We start from the raw sequence: 26,037 nt of genomic DNA on the forward strand, positions 1-26,037 counted from the left end.
ACCCTCGGGTCACAGTGGGTTTCCATTCCCCACTAGAAAAGAAGATTAAGGTGAGGAAATATATTTACATTAAGTTGGGAGCCAATGATGTGATCATGTAAAGTTCATCGCTGGTGTGAAGGACCCTGCTGTTTCGAGGGAAAGCGCTTTGCCTGTTAGGTTTAGGCCGGCATTTGGTTGGGCGAGCACCAATGGTGCCGCGGACTGCCCTGCAGATAAACACCACCCGTGCCCTCACAGGGCTTGGGCTAGCAAAGGGCGTTGGTGTTAGACAAACAGTTATCACAAATTGTGGTAAGGGCCATGAAAAAGGATGAGCTTTTACCTGAGGGAGTGACGTGTAAGCTGAAAATGGTAACGTACCATGGCCATGTGTGTTGGCAGCAGATAAAGGAAGAGCAGATGAAATACTCAGATGGGAAAGAGAAAACAGCTTTTGAGGACTAGAAGAGTCCATGTGGCTGGAGCAGCGTGAGCAAACAGTCAAGCTGAGAACGTTGTCTGGAGAGGTGATCGGGGCCGGGCGATGGATGCCATCCTGGAATGTGGGATTTTCTCCTAAAAGGAAAAGGTGCCATCCCAGGGTTTGTGGCGGAACAGTGACACGCTTAGTTTATGGAATAAGATGACTCTGGCTGCAGTGATGGGTCTGATGGGCATGGGGCAGAGGGCGAGAAGTGTGGTCTCAAGGAAACTAGTTAGGCTATTGCCTCGGGGCTGGTGGGGGGGGGGGCAGCAGGGTTGAAGTGAAACATGGATGTGTGGGGTATACGGAAGTTGGAAGTGACAGGACTGAGAACAGGAAAACTGAAGGAAAACTTTGGAGAAAGAGGCAAGTGGAGATGTCAAGTCCGAGGTCCAGGGCTGAGAGGTGAGCACAGGGCAGCCCAGGTGCCCTGTCTGTCATCCCTCATGCCCCCTCTAGAGCAGTGCCTGGCACAAGTAGGTCACTTTGTTGAATGACCAAGACTTCCCATACCCAAGGAAGCCTAACTGTCTGCACTTTTCTCTGCCTTATTGTCCTGCATTACATTTAAAAGACAGAAGCAGCAAAGCAGATGGAGGAGGAGTGGCTATACAGTAGGAAGAGACTCAGGATCTTCACTCACTGGGGATATTCAGCAAATGGCTGGGATAGTCTGGGGGTCCAGCTCACACGCTCTTGGCGCTAGCCTGGAAGCCAGGAGAAAACGTTTCAAGGAAGAGAGAGTGATGACCTCTGTTAAAGGCTGCTGAGAGGTCAAGGATGACAAGAGCAGACATGGGCCCACAGTCGTCTGTGTGGGGCCGCAGGTGACCTAGACGAGAGCAGACTGAGAAGTGGGGGATGAAACCCAGGTGGACTGAGGAGAAGACGTGAGGTGAGAAAGCGGAGAGGGACCACAGGAAACCACCCAAGGTAGGTTGTGAAGGGAGCAGGACAGAGGTCAAAGCCAGAGAGGGATGTGTAGTAGAGGAAGAGCTGGAGAGCTACGTGATGTAGCAGAATTTAATACTTAAGCATAATTTAACGTTGATGGGAGTGTTCCAGCAGAGGGGAGGTTTTGAGGCAAGGGAATTTGATAATTGCAAAATTGAAAGTCTTGAAGCTCGACAAGCACAGGTGGAAGAATTGGCTTTTGACAGGCACAGGGGCAGTGCGTCCTCTATAAGGGCAGGAAGGCAGAGTCTGGGGTAGAAGCAAGGTGGTGTCCGGCAGTGGGAAGAGGAGCATGGTCCTGCGTGCCTGCTTGTTTCCTCCAGGGAGGCTACGGCAGTCTTCAGCCAGGAGGGGCACTGGCAGAGGGGAGCGCAGGAGGTTTGAAGAGGAAGGCATGGAACATGGTTCAGGCCCCTCAGGGGGACATGGTAGAGGAATGCCAGGGAGGGCTAACGGCGCGCTCGAGATCTGTACCATGCACATACAACTTAATATGTTCTCATACTTCCCTTTCATAAGAGTTTAGGTGGTGTCCATTCTTCAGAAGTGAGGAAACTATTAGCCCCAAAGTTTCAAAAGGAGAATGAAACACTTCATAAACTTAAGGCCGTGTCTTTTGATTCCGGTTTGCTAAAGTAGAGGCACACTACTACCAGCGATATCAAGAAATGAAGATGGAAGAACCGTGGAAACACAAGGTGGTTCCAGAATGGGAAGTTAAAATAGAGGAAAAGAGATCACAAAGTGCAAAAACAGAAGATGCTAAAAAATGGGACTATCTAGTGTCTGAGAGGGAGCAGAATCATATAAAGAAACACATACACCAGGGGGAACGAGCGAGAGGCCTCCGAGACCGCAAATATCGACTCCCTCAAAGAATTTCAAGTGAAATACTTTGCCCCAAAATATTAACCCTGGAGAAGGATGAAAAGAATGAAAATATCCAGAAAACACCCAAACTGAAACCAGAAAGCACAAGGTGGCATGGGCAAAGGAACAGATGAAGGGACATCAAGATCGCATGATTCGAGGGCGAGAACTCACGGAGCAAAGAAATGACCAAAGAGATAACCAGAAACTCTCCCGCCACGTCCCGCCTTTCCTCAAATCTCAAGCGCAGAAAGAGGCGAAAGAGTTTGAATGGGTCACAGCTTACCCAATTTTCCAACCATATTATCAGAAATCACTTATAGAAGTGACTATTCTGATGGAAAAATCAAAAAAAGAGGATAAAATCAAGAAACCACTCCAAAGGGAGCTCTTGAGTTTGCCACCCTTTTTGAGAAGTCAGCTAGAAAAAAATAAAGTTTAGATTATTTTGTTGATTATTGTATTTTATTTTTTTAGACTAGCATACTTTTATAATCATGAGTGTAGTAAAATTGTATACCCCCTTGCTTCTAAGTACATCAAACTGGCAAAAACAAAAAAAGTTAAGCCATAAGTATCTTATTAAGCCACAGTATCTCCAGGTGTTTCAGCAGGCTGTATAACTACTCCAAAACTTAGTGACTTAAAACCACCATTTTACTGTATCTCACAATTCTGTCAGGAAACCAGGCAGAGCTCAGCTGGGCAATTCTGCCTCACGAGGCACCACAAGAGCTTCCTGGAGATATCCGGGTGACGACTGGGCTAGTCTGGAGGGTCCAAGATGGCCTCCCCACATGCCCTTGGCAGGGAGGGCTAGAAGGCTGGGCTTAGCTGGTCCCTCTCTTGCTCTCCCCTCTCCATGTAGTTTGAGGTCTTGTGGTAGTTGTACTTATCACATGGTGGCTCAGGGATCCAAGAATGTGTATTCCAAGAGGCCTGTTGGGAGCTAGAAGGCTTCTTATGACTTAGCCTCAGAAGTCCCAGACATCCCTTCTGCTACATTCTGTGGGTCACGAAAGTCACCAAAGACCAGCATAAATTCAAGGGGAGGAAAAACAAGACTCTACCAAAAAAATTTGTAGCCATTTTTAAATCTGCCCCTCTAAGACTCTGAAAAATCTATCACACACCTCTTTTCTTCATTATACTTCTGTGTTTTTTTAACATTGCTTGTAAAAACTAAACAAATATTTTCCTATAGACCAAAAAACCTACAATTTCACAGCTCCTGAGTTGATTGTGACTAAGGAGACCTGGCTCCCTCTCTGTAGAGTTAAATATAAACAAAGAATATACAAGCCTGTTACAATTATGCAGACAACACATCGTCTTGTACTCTCTAATGCACCTAAACTTTAATGGGATATCACGTCCTTCACCCTGCCATGACTCTAGGATGTAGCTCCTCTGTACCTTGAGGGGTTTACAATCTATTTAGGGAAGAAAATAATAAAAGAAATAAAACAGCACATGTCCAATTATGTAGTTTAAAAAGTTTTATTGAGAATATGGACTAGAGAGCAGGGCAGCAATTTGGGGGGAACGGAGGCTGCACCTCGGATACTGACTTCTTGGGCAGACAGACGGGACGAAGGCGTGGCCATAATTCAGCACTGATGCCCACCACGTGCCAGCCATCATCAGTACGGAATAGGCCCAACCCTGGCGTTTGAGGACCTCACTGGAAAAGACATGTGCTAAACAACACGATGAGCACAGATAGAGTAACTGATGTTGGGACAAGGTGCTATTAAAAACAGCACAAAATTCTGGCGGAAAAGAAAAGGTTCTGGAAATGTAACAGTTTTATTTTTAAAAGGTAATATATTATCTCTTTTTCAATTCAGAAATTTATAGAAGAAAAAGTGGCTCATAATCTCCCTGTCTAGATAACCTCTGTTGATGATTTTTAAAAATAGTAAAAAGTACAAGGTTAGCAAACTCAGTAGTTACAGAAAGGTACAAAATGAAAAGTAACAGCTTTTCCACCTTGTTTTGCACAAGGTAACCACTTTTAACTTTCTCACAGGAGGAGAGTTTGAAATAAGTAGAAAGTAGGCAAATGAAAGGGGAAGAGGAGGGCAACTCCAGACGTGCACACTTGAAAAATTATGGTGTTAAGGCCAATGTTATATGACTCCGTTTATGTGAAAGGACCAGAACAGGCAAACTTATAGAATGTAGGTTAGTGGCGGCTTAGGCTGAGAGGCCAGAAGGGTTGGTGAGGAAGGGGGAGTGACAGTTGTGGGCACAGGGCTGCGGGGACAAAAATGGTCTAAAATTAGATTGCCATGATGGGTGCTGAACCCCGCAAATAGATTTAAAAACACTGAATTGTACAGTTTACATGGATCAATTGTATGGTACGTGAATTGTATCTCAATAAAGCTGTTTAACAAAAAGAAACACTGGAGTTTAGAGAGTTTGGAGGAAGTGAGCCTGGAAGCGTCAGCAAAGGGCCCGATCATGCAAAGCTTTGGACATGATGGGAGAATTAAGATTTCTTTTCAGTCTTGAAGCAGCGAGGAATTCCTGAGAGAATGACAGGTGGTTCTGAAGCAGTGGAAAAGATCTGAAGGACTGACAGAAAGCAGGAGACAGCACACAGGAGTCTGGCAGTGACGTGGGCAAGATGGAGAGATCGGAGACCGGTGGGAATCAGTGCCCAGTTAAGGTACAGGCTGGAGGTGGTGGGAGAACCCTAGGTTTCTGTTTGAGGAAATAAAGTGGTCAAAGTGCCAGTGTAGGGATTGTAGGGAGAAGATGGGGGGGATGTTTGATTCATGTGTTTAAACATATGCATAGAACAGCTCATATTCTGTCCAGTAAACCACCGGTTACAAATATATCTATAGCTTTTTGCATCACAGTTTTGTGACTGTTCAGGATACAAATGGAGCAAACATTGTGAGTGAGATGGTGGAAGGGGAACCAGGGAAAGCAACAGACATCAAGGATGCAGTTTCAAGGCATAAATTTCCACATGTCAGATGCACAGCATTTACCCACTGGAGTTAACAATTTGGAAAGGAGTAAGTGGCATAAAACAGATTCACTCGGTAGATTGGTGTGAAAGGAGGCATCATACAGCCACGGTTTGAGGACTGGAAAAAGGGCAGATGGCAAGTGATTCTCATTTAAAGAGGAGACAGGATAGTAGCTTGAGGAGGGTCACAGTAATTTTTTTTTTTTTTTTTAATTAGAGATGAGCATGGTTGCAGGGAGAACTCCAGATACGGGTGGGTAGTGGAGGTAACTGAACAGACTCTCCTAGGAAGCAGGAAGAGCTGGAGCCCAGAGCCTTCCACAGAAGAGACACCTCTGCCCCTGACACCAGAGGGAAGGAGAAAGGATGAACGTAGAAAGGTGGAGAATGGGAAAAGGAACCACCTACAGCCCAGAAAACACCAAGGGCAGGCTGGACAGCCCAGCAGGGACCAGAGGCATGGAGCGGCGGGCTGGCCAGAGGGATCCGGGGCTGCTGCTGCAGGGGAAGGCAGCCCAGCCTGGCGTGTCAGAGGACTTCATAGTTTCTTGTGTGTAAACCATAGGCTGAAGCATAGGAAATTGCTGATCCTTGAAAATTTTTTACCTATAAAAAGAACAATTTCACATGGTACAACCTATTTGTTGCCTTGACTAACTTTCGGCTAAAATGATAGAAAAGGAACCATGATGATCCATAGGGCATTAACAACCTAAGTAAAACTTTGAACAGGACAGGACTGGAGAAAGGAGAAATTCCCGTAAGAAAGTAAAGAGTAATTACAATCATTTGTGAATATGGCAGTGAAGTTCCTTTAATCATAAAGACAACCATGACAAATAACTATCAAAAGCTACATTTTACTAAAAACAATCTGTCTTTAAAAATGTTGAATCATACAATATATACAGTACATGCTGCTTTCCTTTCTGGATTTCACTATTATTTGAGTCCTAAAAAAAGGGAGAAAAGACAGCTGGTTAACAGTTTATAAATGATAAATCAAAAGTTTATATAATATACATAAACGAAATCTAACAACTAGCCCCCTCCTTAGTAAGTAGGGCCCAGATTAATCCACATTATATATCTTATGTCTATACTCCTCTTTCCCTCAAAATACTTTTACAGAAGTAAATTATCTTGGAACAAAAGAATTTCAAGTAATTGAGCACATATTAAGAGTTTACATTAAGTACTAAAAAGCTCATTATAATTCTCAATTCTCAAAATCACAGGAAATTTGAGCTAGAAAAAAGTAGCCTTAGCAATTATCTAGTTCGAAAATCTCCCCATTTCATGTAGATTTCTTGGTAAGGAAAATGAAGCTGAGCGAGATTAAATGGCTTGCCCAAAGTTTGAAAGGGGCAGAGCCGACAGAATCTAGACCTGCAGGTTCCCATCCACAGCTGTGGGCAGTGCAAAATGCCAGATCGTTACAAAGATTTCTTTCTAGAAATATCCCCCTTCATAAAAATGAAGAATTATTTCATAGCATAATTCCAATTTTAGAAATGCCCATTTACTAACATCATTCTAAGGCAGTTCTGTCCTAATCCTCCTTTGTCCCTATGAAACAAGCAAATCTAACGGGACAGGGAACAACACTGATGAGAGGGTTCAGTATTTCACTTAATCAAATTTATCGATTTTTTGGGGGGGGGAACCAAACCAAGAACAAGCGTCTGCTCTGCCTCTTTCCGCTGCAAATCTTAACGACACCAAAGTAATCAGTCCAGAGAAGGGACCTCACAACCGCTATGCTTCTCACCAGTTACACACAGTTCTAAGAATAGGGCACTAGAGGGAGGCGAAAATCCAAATATCACTGGAATGGGGGAAAGTAGGAATGTTTGGATTGTTAAATCAACTTTAATAAAACTGTGCGGCTGCCCTGTAGAAAACATTACCTTCAGCTGGCATCAAGCACTTAGCCGCTGCTGGCTCTGACCCGAAGTAATCACAGGCTCTGAGATCTCGAAGGTCTTCACAATCTCCTGGCAGGGAACAGAGAACATTTGGGCACTGGGCTCACAGCAAGTGAAGTCAGAGTCAAGACTGTGCAGGGGCAGCGGGCAGAGCTTTACCTCCCAATCACGGTAACTCAAAGCTATAATTCCTTGATTCCTAACTTGGGTGTTTTGGTCGATTCCCTCACTTTCTTCATTAGTATTAACAGGCTCTGTTTGAAAGACAAAGTTTTCAAAAGTTAGCAAATCAGAAGAGGTCATCTGAACAGAAAGTGATGAATAATAGCAATATTGAGAAGATATTAAATACTTATAATATCACATACTTATTAGGATTTCATGCATTATTGAGTTGCTGTCATATTATTACAGTAGCAAATAATCCCATTTGATTCCACTTAAAAAAAAAAAAAAAAACAAGTAGTAGAGTGACACATTCCAAGGATTTGAAAACCTCTGCAAATCTACCATATCCACAGAGCCAAACCAATGTGAGATTGAGAACGCTGAAAGTGGCAAGTAAGTGCAATGAAAGTACCTCATTCTCGACAGAAGACCTTAGAAAAATGTGAGTAATGGAGAGTGTGAAAATATTCAGGTAAGAATGAAAGTTCCAGAGAACCCCCGGGAGAAAAGGAGTTGCCATCCAGGAAAACGTGGTTAGAGAGACAGAAACTACAAAAATGACTGCAATTACAAACCTTCTCAATTAAAATCGGAGAGAAATTATATCATTTTTTGTTAATCTTTAGAGCTGTAGATGTTTAGTCAGTGATACAGATGAATCCCTCAAAGTTTTAAACTCTGACCATGTTTTCAGTATTTTCAGTTAGGTGAGCAAGGCAACAACATTGTAAAAGTTTGTTACCTACAGTGAAAACTCATTTACATTTAGGAAGATAAATTTCATTTGAATCCCTCAAAGTTTTAAACTCTGACCATGTTTTCAGTATTTTCAGTTAGGTGAGCAAGGCAACAACAGTGTAAAAGTCTGTTACCTACAATGAAAACTCATTTACATTTAGGAAGATAAATTTCATAAACTCTAATAACATATTTTCTCTAAAACTAATTTTCCCAAACATAGTATTATTTACCTATTATTGGCAGTCGGTCTTGGTCAAGTCTTATTCTTGCAAAACCATCCTAAAACAAAACCGTGATTTTAGGAGACTAAAATTTAGACTCAAACTTATATCTACTGGATGAAAAAAATTACTCAATTAGGAAATTCTACATCTCATACAATCAAAATGTGCCAGAATAATGAGATGATAATAGAGGAGACTTCTCTAACATCTTTTTTAACTTATTTTTTTAATTTTTAATTATTACAGATATATAACAGTTGCACATATTTATCATCTTTCTTTACACAGGATATCGCTCAGGTTTCTAATAAGCTTTTACCCAAACACAGCCTTCACCCTGAGAATCTCTTAAGTGAAGCTCTATCTTGCCTCGTTAACTGACTTATACATATTTTGGAATACTCCACATTTTGGGGCCATTGGCAAAATATGCCTTTGTTATCGTTTCTGAGAAAAATACTTTGCCCAATACAAGCTTTTATCTAAGGTTAAAATCAAATTCATCTTACATGTGCAAATGTAACCTGATGTAAGACTAAAGGCAGTCTACAGCTAATTTCTGTAGTATAATTCTGAGTAGGGTTCTTTTTAAAACCTATTGCAAGATATTTTCAAGCTTTAAAAAGCTACAAGACTCCTATAGAGACCTCCCATATATCCTCTACCCATATTTATCAATTGTTAAAGTTTTACCACATTTACTTCATCTCTGTCATTCTAAATACTATGTTGTTATTATTATTTATGAATGATGTGAGAATGATAGGTGGCCTACCTCTTCTCCCTAATCCTTCAGTGTGTATTTCTTGAGAACAAGGATATTCCCTTATAAAACATGACAACTATCAAATTCAGGAAATTTAACATTTATATCCATACTGTTATCTAATCTATAGTTCCATATTCAAATTTTTCCAGTTCTCTAAATAATTTTTAAAACATCAAGGACTCAAATTTTTAGCTAGTTTCTTCTACTTAATATGCCAATTAATGCTTTGTTACGCAGCTGGGCGTGGTGGCTCATGCCTGTAATCCTAGCACTCTGGGAGGCCGAGGCGGGCAGATCCTTTGAGCTCAGGAGTTCAAGACCAGCCTGAGCAAGAGCGAGACCCCGTCTCTACTAAAAATAGAAAGAAATTAGCTGGACAACTAAAAATATATAGGAAAAATTAGCTGGGCATGGTGACGCATGCCTGTAGTCCCAGCTACTCGGGAGGCTGAGGCAGGAGGATTGCTTGAGCCCAGGAGTTTGAGGTTGCTGTGAGCTAGGCTGACGCCATGGCACTCTAGCCTGGGCAACAGAGTGAGACTCTGTCTCAAAAAAAAAAAAGAAAAGAAAAAGAAATGCTTTGTTACAATGGGTCTAAAATACATACTGGTTAGTACAGATACCTTTGCCAGCTCCCATCTGTAGCTCTTGTTATGTATCCTTTTAAAAGCATATAAAAGCAATTAGGGAAAAAATCTTAAATCTTACCCGTATAATGAAGGAAACATGAAAGATGTTCTCCACTGTACGGGGGAAAGAATGTGGATCAACCACAAAGTCAAAGAAGGACATCGGAGTATCAGCTATAGACGAAAGAGAAAACAATTCTTCAAAACAGGAAAAGTGATTTCTGCTTGTCAATAAGACCCATACTCTCTAGCCTCAGCCAGAGAAGAAGAAAGGAATGACCGCGCATCCCGACGTGGCAGTGTAAATCAGTCCAGCCCTTCTGGAGGCCAGTTTGGCATAACTATTAAAAATATGCCTCCTCTTAGAAGCTGTCCTACAGAAATACTAGCACAGGTACACGAAGTTACATACTAAGATTTTTAAAGGCAACTGAAGGGGTTAAAAAAAAATTTTCACGTCAATTTCTATAAGAGCAAAATGCTATGAAGAACTGATCCACCCATTAATAGGGGATCTGGTTAAGTATGTTTATGGTACAGCCACACAGTGGGAACCAGTGAAAGGAATGAGGGAAATCTATATGTAATCATATGGGAAAATGTCCACAAAGAGAAGTCACATTGCAGAAGAATGTGTATATTATGATTAGCTTTGAAAAAAAGCAAAAAAACCCCAAAAAACATCTATTTAGGTGCATGTTTACATGACAAACGTAAACAGAAAATAATCTGAAAATATACAAATCACATTTTACAAGTGGCTCCCTCTGGGAAGCGAGAGCAGGTAGAATAGGTATTTGACTTTTCTCACTTGTATGACACGTTCTATTTTGTAGCAGAAAAAAATCCCCCATCTTTTAAAGATAAAAATGAAAAGTTACTTCACCAGTGTTCTCATGTGGGATTTCTAAAGGAGAGAGGCCTCATTAAATACACATGCCAAGAAGGAATCAAAACGATTCAAAAATCACATACAGCTGAAAATGCCGTTTAAAAATAACCTCGTTGAAACTGATAAATACAAGTGGTTCCACTTTGAATTTGGTGCCATACTTACGATCCTGCCGAAAATATGTTTGCAACAGTCCCAAGATTCTTTCTACTTCTTTCTCTGTGGCTTCTTGATGAGACTCTTCCATTCTTTTTAACTGAAAAAACAATTACCAAGCTGACTGAGCCACTTGCTTGTCTGTTAACCACCTTTTCTTCTCTCCTGCACATCCCGAATCCTCTAAGTGGCTTTTGTTCGGGATTGCCAGCAGTTTTTATCCCCATCTTATCATTTATAGTTAAAAAAAGAATTTTCTAGTTTCAGTAATATTTTTATATTAATCTCTCAATAGAAGAATAACATTACTAAGTCAACCATTTTCAGGTTGAACATAAAACAGCAAAATACGAAAAGGGCAGCTTAGAATAGTCTTTCTCAACTGGGAGAGATTTTTTCCCCCAGGGGACACTTGCCAGTGTCTGGAGACATTTTTGGTTGTCACAACTGGGGAGCTGGTTGTCACTTTTGGTTGTCATTCCTGGCATCTAGTGGGTAGAGGCCTGGGCTGTGCTAAGGGTCCTGCTGTGCACAGGACAGTCCCCACAACGAAGAGTTATCCAGCCTAAATGTTAATAGTGCTGACGTTGAGAAATCTGGTTTAAAAGAACTGATCAAAACTACAAAAAAGACAAGTGGGCAATCCAATACATTGTTTAAAGGCTTAAATAAAATGATTAAGTGAGAAAACCTGGTTCCACACCCTAAAGCTTAGAAAAGATGGCCAAATTATACATACATTCCATTAATGGCTATTTTAAGTTTAGGTATTTTTAAAAACAACATTTGAAAAACACAAACCTGGACAGGCATGTTCTTCTCCTCTTCTCTCATTTTAACTTTTCTTGGATGTTCAACTCGTGGCTTTGGTGCAGGACACTCTCCTTGTATTGAACCCAACCTAATGAAAAATATGCTTTCATATCTTTTTCTGTTTGTTTTTAAAACAAGCTAATTTTGCTAACTAAAAGCAGTTTGCATGTCACAGTCAGACTCAGACCAGGCATCAGTGCTAGGTGAGCTGACAGCAGACCAAGACTCTCGGTGAGGTCTGTGACTTTCTGTTCTCTTTTTATTTCTAAAAGAACTTCTAGGAGCTTTCCTCAACCTCAGCTACCTCCTCAAACACCTTCATATTGCTCTGTACAGTAAACCAGTGAATGTACCTGTGAGGCCTTCCCAGCTAGCCTATTGCAAAGCCAACTCCTGAGATGAAGGGGAGGACGAACACGTGGGGAAGGAGAACGGAACATCTCCAATGTGATCAAAAGCCTTTAATCTGAGGGTGCCAGGGCAGAGTCTCACAGCCTGGGACTACAGAACACACCGGTCTTAGGACCTTAGGTCATGCCAGGCCCATGGGATTCCTTTTCCTTTTAGATTCTCTCCTCCTCCCCCCTCAAAAGCCCTAAAGCAGACTTGGGCTACAGTAATAGATGTATCATGCAGAGATCAAAGCCCCACGAATACAGACCCCTATGGTCCCTACACTTGAGGAAATGAAAGTATACGGTACAGTTGGACAGATATATTATGCACATAGATCCATTTCAACATAACATGGCAGATCCCGTAGTGGCGTGACAGAGTATTGCTCAAGTGCTACGACAGCATTCGGGCAGAGACATCTACGCAGACATGGGAGTAATCTGGTTGGGAAACCTGATCCTACCCTGGTAACACTTCTGTCTAGAGAAGTTACTCTGGCTTCAAGTTGGGGCCTGTGGGATAAATAAACCTCACCAGAAGGAAAAGATGGAAGAAAGGACACTGGAGACCAAGGGAACAGCAAGTGCAGGGACAGAGTTGTAAGTACTTCATTGTGGCTGGAAATTGGGCTAGATGATGAGATGAAGTTCAAGGCTTTATCTTTAGATCTCAGGATTTGTAACAGAGCTTAGCCCTCAACAGCAAAAACAAAGATTTGGACTTTATCCTATAATAAAGAAGTGTAGTCTTTATCCTACAATACATACAATGGCTCTGGGCACCTGAGTTACCTGAAGCCTTGTGAAAAACAGATGCCTGCCCCACACCACAGACCTACTACACCTGCATCTTCAAAGCCTTCTGAGACACTGCCAATCTCAGGAGATCTAAAAGACGAATCAGAAAAGACAAATACCCAGGAGCCACACCACTTAAGAAAGAACGGACTGACAAACTCAGAGGGCTACCCTAGGAAAGTATCTACTGGGGAAAACAACCAGTGTACTCTAAGGCTGTCTTAAGGAAGAGCCAGTAAGAGCTGTTCTTGGTTTCTCCATAGGACAGAGTATAAAGAAAAACTTGTCTTAAAATTAGAGTTGTATCTAAAAAATGAATCTGGCAGTTTATGTGACAGTGACTCAAGTAGTCTTCAAATAGAGAACAGTGGTCATACAACAGGATATAATAAACGTCACTTGTCTATCGGTAGAACTGAGGATACTCTGAGCAGGAGGTATCATCCTCCCACATGATAAGGATTTCAAAGACAATAAAACCAAACCAGATATATGCTACGGACTCAAAGTCTCAAGAGGTAGAAGCAAACAAGCCAAGAGAGAGCCTTGGTAAGAAGGTTCTGGCCTGTGGCCTTCCTTGCTAAAGCAGGATGAGGGATCCTTTAAGGTTCCATCCACATCGAGAGTTTGTGGACTTTTAAATCAAAGTTTAGAAGCCTCCAAACAATGGCATCATGACTGTCACCTCTACAATATCAAGCAGTCTCTGTCCCTACAAGAAAAAACAATTTAAGGTTTACAAATGGTTGGTCTGTTGGATTTTTAAAATAATCTTACAGAAAGTGGAATGTATGGGTTTTATTAAAGGTGTTTTCTGCTGTTTTGCCTGATATTTTCCAGGAGTCATAGACTATGAATTCAAAATCAGAACTATCTTCATCACGGATGAGTTCTTCAGCTTCTAGCGGATTTACACCCATATGTGTCAGCTACAAAAATGAAGGAAAACAAAAAACCCCAGTTAAGCCACAAGCAATCATTGACCACATCCAATAACCTGCATCACTAAGCCTTTAAGAGGCCAGAGGCAAAACCTGTTTTCAGCGCCTTAACATGTTGGCTAAGTTTCTTATTGTAAAGATAACTTTATAGATAAATTCCTATTTTCAAAGGTACCTTCTTTTTGGCAGAAAATATTCCTCAATGTACTTAGAACCTTTGGGTGAGAAAGTCAAATTATTTAAACCAGTGGTTCTCAACCAGGGTGAATTTGCCCCCAGGGGTCTTTTGGTAGTACCTGGAGACATTTTTGGTTGTCACAACTGGTGTGCTACTGGCATCTACTGGATAGAGGCCAGGGAGGCTGCTCCACATCCTACAATGCATAGTACAGGCCTCCAAAACAAAGATACACCCCTCCAAAAGGCCAACAGTGTCACTGGCAGGCTGAGGGTTTAGATATGCCAGAAGAACTAAGCCCCCTGGAAATTTCTGTATCACAAGTAGTTCATTTATTAGTAAAGCTGTACTAGCATAAAAATAAAAAATTAAATCCGAAATCAGAAGCTCCATGACAGCACAGAGAAGTTCAGCTGACTTTCAGATTTTAATTTTTAGCCAACCTCCTAGAAATCTATATTCAGCTCGGATCTCAGTATATCCAGACAGCAGCAGCCCAGCATCAGCTACAGAATCGCTCATCTTAAAATTGCCCTCGTGGGGAAAAGTTGGCAGAAGCTGAATAATTCTCTTATCTCAAACTATATTACCGAAAACGTATTATATTGAATTTACTTCTATAAAAATACACTGCTATTACATTATACTATAAAATGCCTAGAAGTTATCAAATTACAATGGTAATATCATACATAAACAATAATCACAAAGCCGTCAAGGAGATTAACTCTATTAAAAACAACCAAACTTTGAAGAAAAGCAAAGTTGTAAGAGCCTGGTCAGAGTGGCATGGTCAGCTCTCTTCATTCTCTTGCCACCCGGTGCCGCCAGCGCACCTTTGCAGGAGGACGTTTCACTTTTGGTCTGTTCAAATCTACTCATCTTTTCCTTATAGTGTCTATATTTGATGTTATACATGGGAAGGTCTTCCCCACCCAGAGACTAGACAACTATTAATTTAAAGTTTTATATTTAATGCTTGAAGACTTCTGGAATTTATTTTGATCTGTTAAAGTACAGAGTTTAACTTGATAAAAGTAATTTAAAAAAATATATATGGTCACTTTAGTAAGCTGTGCATTTAGTGTACATTTTCCAAAATGCCCTATACTTCACAATAAGAAAGTTTTTAAAAAAAGAAAATTTTAAGGCTTTAAAAACAACACATTGCAACTAATCTTTTGCCTTGTACCTTTACAAAGTAATTACTTTATCTGGGTCAGATCTCATGGTATGAAATCATTTTTATAACCATTTAACATAAACATCCAGTCAGAAATGCAGGGTTCACACCAAGGTGCATCTGTCTGTGCTAGGACAGAGGACGGCTCAGAGTAGAATCAAAAACGGACAACAGAGTAAGATCAAAGGTCAGTCTCAGTGTGCTTTTGTTTTTTTTTGTTTTTTTTTTTTCTGGTACATCCATCAAGGAAAAGTTTCAAAATTTCAAGTGACAACTATTCAAACTTGTTAAGTGGCAAAGAAAGGTAAATAAAACAAAATAAAACCAAAAAAAAGCAAAACTCCAATCAGTTTCATATGATTCTCAAATAGTTTCAAAGACAGACCAAAACATGTCCCCTCACCAGGGGTGACTCATCTCCAACTGAGCTCTGCCACCTCAGGGTGGGCTTTTCTCTGGCCCAGGACAAAGGTCCCAGGTCACTGAGAATGATCTAGAACACTTAAGAACTGACTGAGGAAAAATGGGCACAGCACCCCGAGTGTAAAAACAGAATTCTAAGAGATGTTCAATCTGCTCCGAGCTCCCACCCTAAAGTCTACACACAGCTCTGCTTCCATCTGTGTAACCTGGGAGAGCTCTCTGGCAGGATCTGAGACCAAAAAAATAAAAGGAAAAGGAAGTGGCATTTGCATATGGATATAGGCAAAGTAGATAATTATACAACGTATGACAGACAAAACATTTTTATTAAGATTCTGGAGCTTTGAACTTACTAGAGTTTCAACATATCGTAACATATCAAAGGAGTTCAGATCGGAGCGCAGCTGCTTTGCTTTCTCTTTGCCCAAGTCGGAAGCCAGAACGAGAAAATGGGCGTCTAGGACTGCTTCTCTTGCTCGGGACACTATTCAAAAAAGAAGCAAAATATATACATTACAAAATACACGTTATCCACAGATATTTCCCCTAAATGTCCACCTCCTTACTAGGATTTCCCATTAGGCTTAAAAAAAATCTCGATAGGCTGAAAACTGATCCATCTCCTCCCCAAACTGGGTCCCCTACCCAACTCGCCAAAATCTCTAATCAAAGCCAACCGGTCTTCCTAAGAGCCAGTTTTCTCTCTGGTTCCCCACTCCTGTTACCTGATTACTCCTGAACCACAATCTCTTTAATAACCCAGTTTAACAAACTCTGTCATGCCTAACATTCGCTTCTCCCTCTGACTCAAATTGCTGCTGTAAGTCAAATCACATGCCCACTATGTGGAAGGCCCTGCGCTCGGCCTGGTGCTTTGGGAACAGCAACAGGTAAGTCATCAAGGAGGCACAGCAGAAATAATGTTTCTGTGCTGGGCAGGCACCAGAAAGCTCACACCTCCACCCAGCTGCACAGCCAATGGGTGGCAGGGTAGTGACCCTTGGGGATGGATGCTCAAAAAAGGTTGGACAGAGGACACGGGAGTTAAGCTACGGAAGAGAAAAAGATTTAAATAAAAGGAGAAGGGAAGGGGCAGGCAAAGCAGGATGCTCCTCGGAGAGAGAATCAGAAGTCAGAGGGATGAAGAGGGGTCAACTGGAGAAAACAGCAGTGCTGAGGGGTTGCCTTAATCAGACCCTGAAGGTGACAGGAAGGGTGAAAAAGTGGTTTGGGAACATCTGCAAAGGAGAATTCTAAAGGAAGCCAAGAAGAGGCAAACACAGCAAAGTTCAAACACAGACATGCCTGTGCCCGGCTTGCTCCTCACGGTCATTTCATTTGAATCACCAATTTCCTAAATAATCCTCACAAAAACAGCAAAGGCTTGGCCAGAGAACTGTTGACTCCAGTTTTTGTCTTATCCATCAGTTTTGTTCTCAAAGGAAGTTTTTAATCATTTCAGAGAGTCACTGTGGTGACGGTGAGTAAGAGAACAAAGTGGATGCTTTGAGTCACCAGGTGGATTCAAACCTGGGCTTTATTCTAGATCTCCCTGGGCCATCAGTCTGCGACACATACCACAAGAAAAGTGCAAATATCATGTCACGGGTGGCTTTAAGGTCTCCAAAGAGTTAAAACTGAGACCACCAAATCCACAGATGACAAGCATCTAGAATTCTGTTTGCTAAGCAACTCCTAGGACCTCACTGAGTAAATAATTTTCCCTTAAAATTTTGCTTTAAACACTGAAAGTGGCTGAAAAATGATGTGTGGAGAAAGAGCTAATTGCAGTGACTGAGTCAAGAGTGACAGTGAGGATTGAGGCTGGGGAGAAAGGCTGACTGGGGATTGAGGCTGGGGAGAGACGAAAAAGGATAAGAGGGGCCGGGCGCGGTGGCTCACGCCTGTAATCCTAGCACTCTGGGAGGCCGAGGCGGGTGGATAGCTCGAGGTCAGGAGTTCGAGACCAGACTGAGCAAGAGCGAGACCCCGTCTCTACTAAAAATAGAAAGAAATTATCTGGCCAACTAAAATATATATAGAAAAAATCAGCCGGGCATGGTGGCGCATGCCTGTAGTCCCAGCTACCCGGGAGGCTGAGGCAGTAGGATCGCTTAAGTCCAGGAGTTTGAGGTTGCTGTGAGCTAGGCTGACGCCACAGCACTCACTCTAGCCTGGGCAACAGAGCGAGACTCTGTCTCAAAAAAAAAAAAAAAAAAAAAAAAAAAAGGATAAGAGGGCAGGAGAGGGATTTAACCAGGTGAAAGAAGCATGCCTGGTCCCTGAAGGTTTTGGTGCGAGTTAGCAAATGCGGCACACCAAGACCGAGAACGGTAAGGAGGCTGAGGTCAGGGCGTGAAAGACACAAATTAGAGAGCACATATAAAGTGGTAAAAGGAGACATTTAAACCACTATCCAGACCGGGAAATGACTACAAATAAATGTTCTGGTCCTCAAAGCATATGAGAAATTGTGGTGTTGGAGCATCGGCGATTCTGTTGACTTTTACCAGGTCTCGATTTTCCCTTTCTAGTCCCACAGACCTGTTAGAGAGGGGCCTGGAGGGGACAGTGGTCTGGGTAGTTGTCCTAGGGCTCTGTGACCTGGTGCCCACATCAGGGAATACCCCCACCTGTCCCATGTCATTACACAGACCACTGCTACCACTACCACTGGCTTTAATTCAAACTAAGGTTATTTTTTTAAAGCCAGCATGGTCTAGAGTTCAGTGCTCTGAGATTTCTCTCTCTCTCTCTCTCTCTCTCTCTGTCACACACACACACACCCCTGACCAAAGACCAACAGGCCCACTTGTAAGACCTTGCCACCTCCTCTGGGTTGCAGATGGAGCAACAGCAAGGAGCTAAGGCAGGGGACACTGGGACTGGGACAAAAAAAGAAACAGGATTGTCAGAGGCTTGCTGGGTTCTTCTTTAATTCACCCATTCAACAAATGTATACTGGGGATAGAGCAGTAAATACAAGAAAAAGAAAATGTAACACATGCAAAGTTCTCAAACTTGAACAGGCAACAGGATGACCTGGGGTGCTTATTAAAACAGATTGTGGGAACCACCCCAAGAATTTCATGTAGAGCCCTCAGTATATAATAAATAGCATCATTACTGTAATGTCAAAGGCTCCAAAACTGGTTAAGCACTATTATAAACGTGGGAATTGCCCAATGTCAATAATTTGGCTCTTCTATAAAACTAATTAAAAATGTCATAAAACATATAAAAAGTATAAAATAATGAATTACCTCCATTGAACAAAGTGTTGGCCTCTTCAAGGACCTCTGTTAATTTGTCGCTGGCATTCAGTATGTCCTCCCGGTTTTCTATTTTAAAAAATACAAACTTTGGGAAATTTGCTCAACATTCACTAATAAGTAGTTGATAAGGTTAGCACCTACAATAGTAAAGGCAAGCCCCAGCCCCTTGCTCCCGGGACAATTACTTCAAACATCTTTAGATTTTTAACCAAAATGGCACGGAAAGAGAAAGGTGATGAACTTTAAACGGCAACCCTGGCTCCCTCTAACCTTAACCCCGAGGGCTCGACTCCCGCAGCCTCAGAGGAGTGGTCCGTAACGGAGTGGTTCTCAAGCTGGGCGAGCTACAGAATCACCTGGAGGACCGGCCACTCAACAGAGGGGCCGGCCCACCCAGAGTTTCAGATTCCGTGCGTCGGGGTGGGGTCCGGGGATGTGCGTTCCTGACAGTTCTCGCGTGGCGCTGACGCTGCGGTGCTGAGACCCGCCTGGTGCAGCGGGGGCACTCGCGGTCCCCGTCCTGCCTCTCCCCTGCCGGCCGGCGGGGCTCGGGCGAGTCACCGAGCGGGTTGGGCCTCCGGCTTTCCCAGCCTCCCAATCTAGGACCTGCGTGCCCCCTGCCAAGGTCGTGCGGCTCCGGCGACAAAACGGATGTGAGAGCACTTCGTAAACAAACTAGGGCGCGGCCCGCGGCGAGGGGCCCTCACCAGCGCGCGTTCCGCGCCCGCCGCGCGGGGCCTGCCCCCGGCACCTGCCCCCCGGACCCCTCCCCGCCGCGCCGGGCGCGTGGCTGGGACGGCGACCCGGCCCGCGCCGCCCTGAGGCGCCGCCTTACGTTGGACAGAGTTGATGAGCGCCCGGTACTGATGGCGGATCTGGCGGCACAGGCCGTGGTCGGTCTCCGCCTCCAAGCTGGCCGGGTCCACTATCTCGTCCCCGGAGTCCGACGGCTCTGTGTCCTCCAAGCTCGGGCGCTCCGGGGCCTCCCTGCGCTCCGGCGCAGCCCCGCGGCGGGACATGGGCGACAGCGGGGACCGCGAGCGGGAGCGCGAATGGGTGCGATCTCGGTGCGGGTCGCGACCCCGACCCCGGCCCTCGGGCCGGCGGCCGCTACCGTCCCCAGACATCGCGCCAATTCGCCGTGCAACTTCGGAACGGCGGAAGTTCGCGCCAGAAACTGAAACCCCTGCTCGGCGCGAGCGCCTGCTCCCCGCGGAACGCGGCTCTCTGGCCCGCGCGAGCGCACAGCGACGCCTGTGGCGGGAGGCCGGCGACGGGCCCGGGCGGGTCTCCAGGGCCGGGGTCGCGGCGCCGGGGCCAGGGCGCCTGCACCGGCTGCTGCGGGCCGGGGCGGCGCCGAATGCGCCCGAGGGCCCGGGGCCCGGATGTTTTTGTTCCCTTGGCAAGGGTATAATAAGGTCCCGCCTACTCCACACCGTAAGGTCGTTGGAGTCTTGCTTTTCTGGTCCGCCGGGCCCACCCCACTAAACCTGCGTCTTCCCCGGGTCCCTTTGGCTCCCCAGGACACAGCCTGGCGACGGCATGGGCACGCAGTGCATGTTTGTGGAGCGCGGTTCCTGCCCGTGGAGTAGGATGAGCGCAGGACGTGGAGACAAGAAACGTGCTCTTCTGCTCTCCATCAGTGACCTTAGTTTCCCTGTGCCAGCAGGCGGGGCTGGGGGATCAAATGGGGTTTATGTGCAGCTGGCAATATCACTTTTTGTAAGGACAAAAGAACAAACAAAAAATTAATAGGGTTCCTTGACTTTCTCATAGTAAACTCTCTGTTAACCATCCTTCTAAATTTCTACAACGTGACAGTCTATGTTTCACAATTGATTCTCCAACTAAAAGATTCTGAGAACGCCTCCTGCAGGGTCCAAGAAAGATGGAATTACATTCACTGTAGTTTGAAAGATAAATGTATGAATTTCATTCCGTGTACTTTGGATTCTATTCAAGTATTGTTTCCCAAAAGTTCTCTTTGGTGTTGAGAACACATTTTATTTTCTCAAAGGAGCAATATTGTAAGTGCGGTTATTACACAAGCCTACAAAAATAGCCATTTGTGCATCATGTATACTAACCTGGAGGGAGGCACTGGTCATTGCTGCCCAACAGCTGATACCCCACCCCTGCTTATGTGGATTTCAGGAAAGGTAGACTCTGTGCCTGCTTCCTGGGATGAAGTGTGATTGCTCTAAAGGGGCTATGATAATCTCCTTCCCCAATGACCCGGCTAGGGACAGACATGTGATCCACTTCAGGTCAGTGAGATGTGAGGGCTTTCCCATCTGGAGGGAACAGAAAGCCTCCAGAAAAGAAAGCCCTTGTCCCTCCCCCCCACCTGTGAGATGCTGGCATAAGAACCTGGTGCCTGGCTCGTTGGCAGCTACGTAGCACTCATGAGGTGACAAGCATGAGGAAAGAGCAGAATGCTGGGGACAGTGGAGAGCGAGGACAGACATGGCTGAATTGCTGAATGAACTGCTTACATCCAGACTCCTTGTTAAGTAAGCCATACATACCCTATGGTTTAAGCCCTGATTAATTGTTTTGTAGTTGTTACTTGCAAGCTCGGTGCACTGTAACTGAAACAAATACTTAGCATTTTTCTAGGTGGAAGTTCATTCCAAGATCCAGACAAAAATACCTGCAACATTCCATTCAATTAAACAAGCTTTTGATGTATACTGATGGACCAGACAGCCTACAAAGCACAGCAGGTCACAAGATGGCTCAGATACTTGTCTTTGCCCTCCAGGGTGTCACCAGGAGACAGACATGAAACCAATTCTAAAATTCAAATGGAAATGCAAGAAACCCAGAATAGCCAAAACAATCTTGAAAAAGAAGGACAGAGATGGCAGGACTCACATTTCTCAATTTCAAAACTGAATGCGATGCTACGGTAATCAAACTATGTGGTGCTGGTGTAAGCATAGACTTATAGATCAATGCAATAAAATTGGAAGTCCAGAAATAAACCCATACATTTATAGTCAGTTGATTTTCCCCAGTGTGTCAAGACAATACAATAGGGAAAGAATAGTCTCTTCAACAATTGGTGCTGGGAAATTGGATATCTACATGCAAAGAAAGGAAATTGGACCCCTCTCTCATACCTGTACAGAAATTAACACAAAATGAGTTGGACCTAAATGTATGAGATAATACTATATAGTTCCTAGAAGAAAACATAGGTGCTTTGTGACCTTGGATTAGGTGATGGTTTTTTAGATATGTCACCGAAAGCACCAAAACCAAAAAAATAGATAAATTGAAGACCAAGTTTGTGGCCATAAGAAATGAATACAGGTGCCCAGAGAGACATTGCCACCCCTAGGCCTGAGGGTCAGAGGGAAGAAGCAATATTATCAGAACCCCATGAGGACTGAACCTGTGGAGAAGGGGCCACCAGACAGGAACTGTGGTCCTAGAGCTGCAGCCATGCCAGGACCATGATGCTCAGCAAAGGAAGAATGGAGACAGAAATACTCTGCCTGACCTGTAATGCTGTTTGTACCTGCACAGTTGTCACTATGGGGCATCCCTTCACTGCCATCCTCGGTTAAATGCGTTGCTTTCTGGATGCCATATATAAAACCCTTTCTACTTTATGCCCCAGCTTTGCAGAGGTACTTCTTAGAAGAGATGTAAAGGAGGCAAGTTGTATGAGTCTGAAAAATGTCTTTATTCTACCCTTCCTTTGGTTGATGATTTGACTGAATGTAGAATTTTGAGTTGAAAATAACTTTTCATCAGAAATGTAAAGGCATTGTTCCATTGTCTGCTTGAAATGGATTCTGATTCAACATTCACTCAACAAACATCCCAGGAATGCTTTAGGCACTGAAGATACAGGTGCTTTTCAACTTACAATGGGGTTATATCCCAATAAACCCAGCATAAGTTGAAAATATTGTAAGTTGAAAATGCATTTAATACACCTAACCTACCAAACGTCATATGAATAGCTTAGCCTAGCCTACCTTAAACATGCTCAGAACACTTACATTAGCCTACACTTGAGCGAAACCATCTAACACCAAGCCTATTTTATAATAAAATATCAAATATTTCATGTAACTTATTGAATACTGTACTGAAAGTGAAAAACAGAATGGTTTGCATGGATACTCAGGTATGATTTCTACTGAATGTGTGTTGCTTTCACACCATCTTACAGTAACTTGTAAGTCAATCCATTGTAAGTTTAGGACTGTCTGTATAATGATGAAGACAAAGTCCCTACTCTTAGAGATAATAAACCAAAAAAATAAATAAATAAAGAATAAGATTTGGTAATTATAAGTGCTATGAAGAGTTTAAATAAGGCTAAGGGTACAAACAGGGACTGGGAATTATTTTAGATATGATGGGCCGTTTCTGAGGAGGCGACATTTAAGATGACACTTGAATCATGAGAAGGAATGAATCATGCAAAGACACAGGGAAATCATATTGTAGTCAAAGGCAACAGCAAAGAAAAGTCTCTGAGGTTGAGACAAGTCTAGCACATTCAAGAAACATGAGGAAGGCACATGCAGCTGTAGTGTGGTACACAGGGGGAGAGCACTAGAAAAGGAGTCTGGCTCTGAGTCTCATTCGTTTGCAAGTGTAGGGTAGGAAAATCTTTTCCTGTATGTTTTTAGGTTCAGCAGCTGGGGGCCTGTGAATTAAACTGACAACAGATAAATTAATGGGGAAAAAGACATACAAAATTACCAATTTTTAATTTTACGTGCTCAGGGGCATCCTAGAAAGAAGTATATGCCCAAAAGAGTGGTGAATCTTGAGAGCTTATATTCTAATAGGGGAAAGGGAGGTGGAGAAAGGCCACTTCTGGGAGAGCAGATGAAGTGTTGAAAGATGAATGGGCCCCAGGAGAAGCCAGGGGGTTTGTGGCACTGTCCGTTTGGGTGTGGTGCTAACTTCTAATCTCTTCTCTCTGATAAGAGTCAATCTTCCCTTGTTGAGGAAAGTTGCAGGGAGAGGATTTATAACAGTTGAGTTCTTTTTTGGAGGATCCGCCTTTAGGCAGATAAAGGGATTTTGGAGAAAGTCTTTTCCTGCGTTTGTTGATTCTCAGATGTCTTCAGCTCACAAAATAATACTTATGCCACTGTGCACATTCTGGACCCGTTTGTAAATTTATCTGTTTTGTTTTGTTTTCTGGAAACATTTAGGATAGGTGGTGGATTAAAAATGGCCACGAATTCTTGTGACACTCCTCCCATCAAAATGTGGCGTCTATGTCTCCTCCCTCTTAATCTGGGACCTGTGACCGCCTGACCAATAAAATACAGCAGAAGTGACACTGTGCCAGTTTTTAGATCCATGCCATACGAGACTGGCAGCTTCATTTTTTTTTGTGTGTTGGAGCAGTTACTCTTGGAACCCATCCACCATACTATAAGAAGCTCAAGACATACAGAGACCACATGTAGGCCGCAGATGAGCTCCCAGCCAAAACCTGTATCACCTGCCAGCCATATGCGTGAGCCATTTTGGATGTTCAGCCCAAGGAGCCTTCAGATAATTCCAGCTCTACCTGTTGTCTGACTGCAGCCACATGAGAGCACTGTCCCCCCAGGTGAGAACCGCCTAGCTGAACCCAGCCAGCCCACAGAACTGTGAGACAGACTTTTATTTACTGTGCTCGGCACCTGGGGGCCCTTTCAAATTGGAGATCACCTCTTCCACCGTGGAGAATTATTCTTCTGTCACTTCCTTGATGCCGTCTTCCTCCTACATTTCTGTTTCGAGTCTGCATCTCCCACCACTCAGGTGGGGGACCTCAGGGATGATTGATTCTCCAAGCCTCTAATATTTTTTCATTTTTTAAACCTTCCTTTAATTCTATTTTTTGAGATATTTTATTAAATTTACCTTCAACCTTCTATTGACTTTTTAAATTTCAGAATATAGGGAAGGTTTTGTTTTTGGTTTTGATTTTGCTTTTGCCTGGTTGGCAGGTACTGGGGTGGGACTAAGGGTAGGCTCCACTTATGCCTATTTTAAATTTTCAGTGCCAAGTTCTGCTCCTTCCGTTGTTGCTGGTGTTTCAGAGCCCAGCCTGGGTCTGCAGGGTCTTTGGGGCTGGGTCCCTTCATCCCTCCTCCCCCTCCACGGCTCTAGGCTGAGCCCTCAATTACCAGCCCTCCCACCTGCTTTCCATCATCCACAGACATGGAGACAGCTCTTGTCAGCAGATGTTCCTCTCCAGTTCCCTACATTATTGTCTTTTTAAAATAAGAAACTCTTTGCTATCACTTTAAAGAAGTCTCTTGAAGGAAAGGAGTTAAATTTGTGTGTTCTGTCTGCTTCAGTGATGGGAGTTCCCCCCACCCTCACTGTGTATGGAGATAATGAACCTTAAACAGTATCCTTTTATTTTTATAAATCCACCTGTTTACTGTCATACTAAAGATTACTTTGAATTTATTTTCCCCTCAGAACTTTTAAATAATCAGCAGTTCTAAGCACTGCCTGGGAGATGTTTTGTTTTCCTTGTGTTCTCCGCCATATGCTAGAAATTTTCAGCAAGGCTGTGCTTATGTGAATTTCAATGGGGCAAATATGAAGTTACATGAAATAGAAAATATTGGTAAAACCTGACTTTATGAGAAAATCTTGAAATATTTCGAATCTCCCCAAATTAAAAAAGAAAAAAAGCTTTTGCTCTTGCTAGTTAATTAACTAATGTGTTGGTCAAGAATCATTTCAAAGCTGAGAGGCTGGATGCGTGGCAGAAACCACACACACTGTCGCCATGTGGGGGCACCACTTCAGCCGGGAAACAGAGGTGTCTGCGGGTTCTGGTCAGCACTGTGGGAACCACACTCTTGTTTACAGGCATCAGAACCTCGGCTGTTGATTTTAGCATAATTAAAAACTTTTTTATATCTCAAAGCAATTTCACCCAAGTGTTATGTGTTGGTACTAGTGGGAGGATGAAGAAACCGTCCCTGGATCAATAAAGTGGGAACAGGAGTTAGACAGGCTAGAAAGTTGTGAAGGAGCGCCCCCAAACAGCCCATCACAACATGCCAGGCTGTTCACTGGAAAAAAGTCTGTGCAATACGAGAGGGGATGCTGGGGGAAAAAAAAAAAAAAAAAAAAAAAACACTTAGCGTTTTTAAGAGCTGAAAGCTCTAAGGTGAAAATATGCCACGATGGTTGTAGGTATGGGCTCTCAAAGGCATTCCCTTTACTTTTATGTTTGTTCCTACAGGAACATTT

The 26,037-nt window shown here is 43.3% G+C and overlaps 1 protein-coding gene across 2 annotated transcripts; it reads right to left on the reverse strand.

Moving 5' to 3' along the window:
- Positions 1-6,067: 6,067 nt before the first annotated feature.
- On the reverse strand, positions 6,068-20,131 carry NSMCE4A (NSE4 homolog A, SMC5-SMC6 complex component). Of its 2 annotated transcripts, none has more exons than XM_069460129.1 (11): positions 19,628-20,131; positions 18,781-18,858; positions 15,871-16,001; positions 13,570-13,721; positions 11,588-11,687; positions 10,796-10,886; positions 9,818-9,912; positions 8,347-8,395; positions 7,367-7,461; positions 7,190-7,273; positions 6,068-6,232 (listed from the first exon to the last, which is right to left on the reverse strand). In XM_069460129.1, the coding sequence occupies exons 1-10, from the start codon at positions 19,917-19,919 to the stop codon at positions 7,202-7,204; spliced, it is 1,155 nt and encodes a 384-aa protein (XP_069316230.1). In that variant the 5' UTR covers positions 19,920-20,131; the 3' UTR covers positions 6,068-6,232; positions 7,190-7,201. The 2 variants fall into 2 exon arrangements, with proteins under 2 accessions (XP_069316230.1, XP_069316229.1); XM_069460128.1 differs by having other exon boundaries at positions 7,190-7,276.
- Positions 20,132-26,037: the final 5,906 nt, after the last annotated feature.

The sequence above is a fragment of the Eulemur rufifrons genome, chromosome 28, assembly GCF_041146395.1.
Source record: "Eulemur rufifrons isolate Redbay chromosome 28, OSU_ERuf_1, whole genome shotgun sequence".
In the NCBI taxonomy this organism is placed as follows: Eukaryota; Metazoa; Chordata; class Mammalia; order Primates; family Lemuridae; genus Eulemur; species Eulemur rufifrons.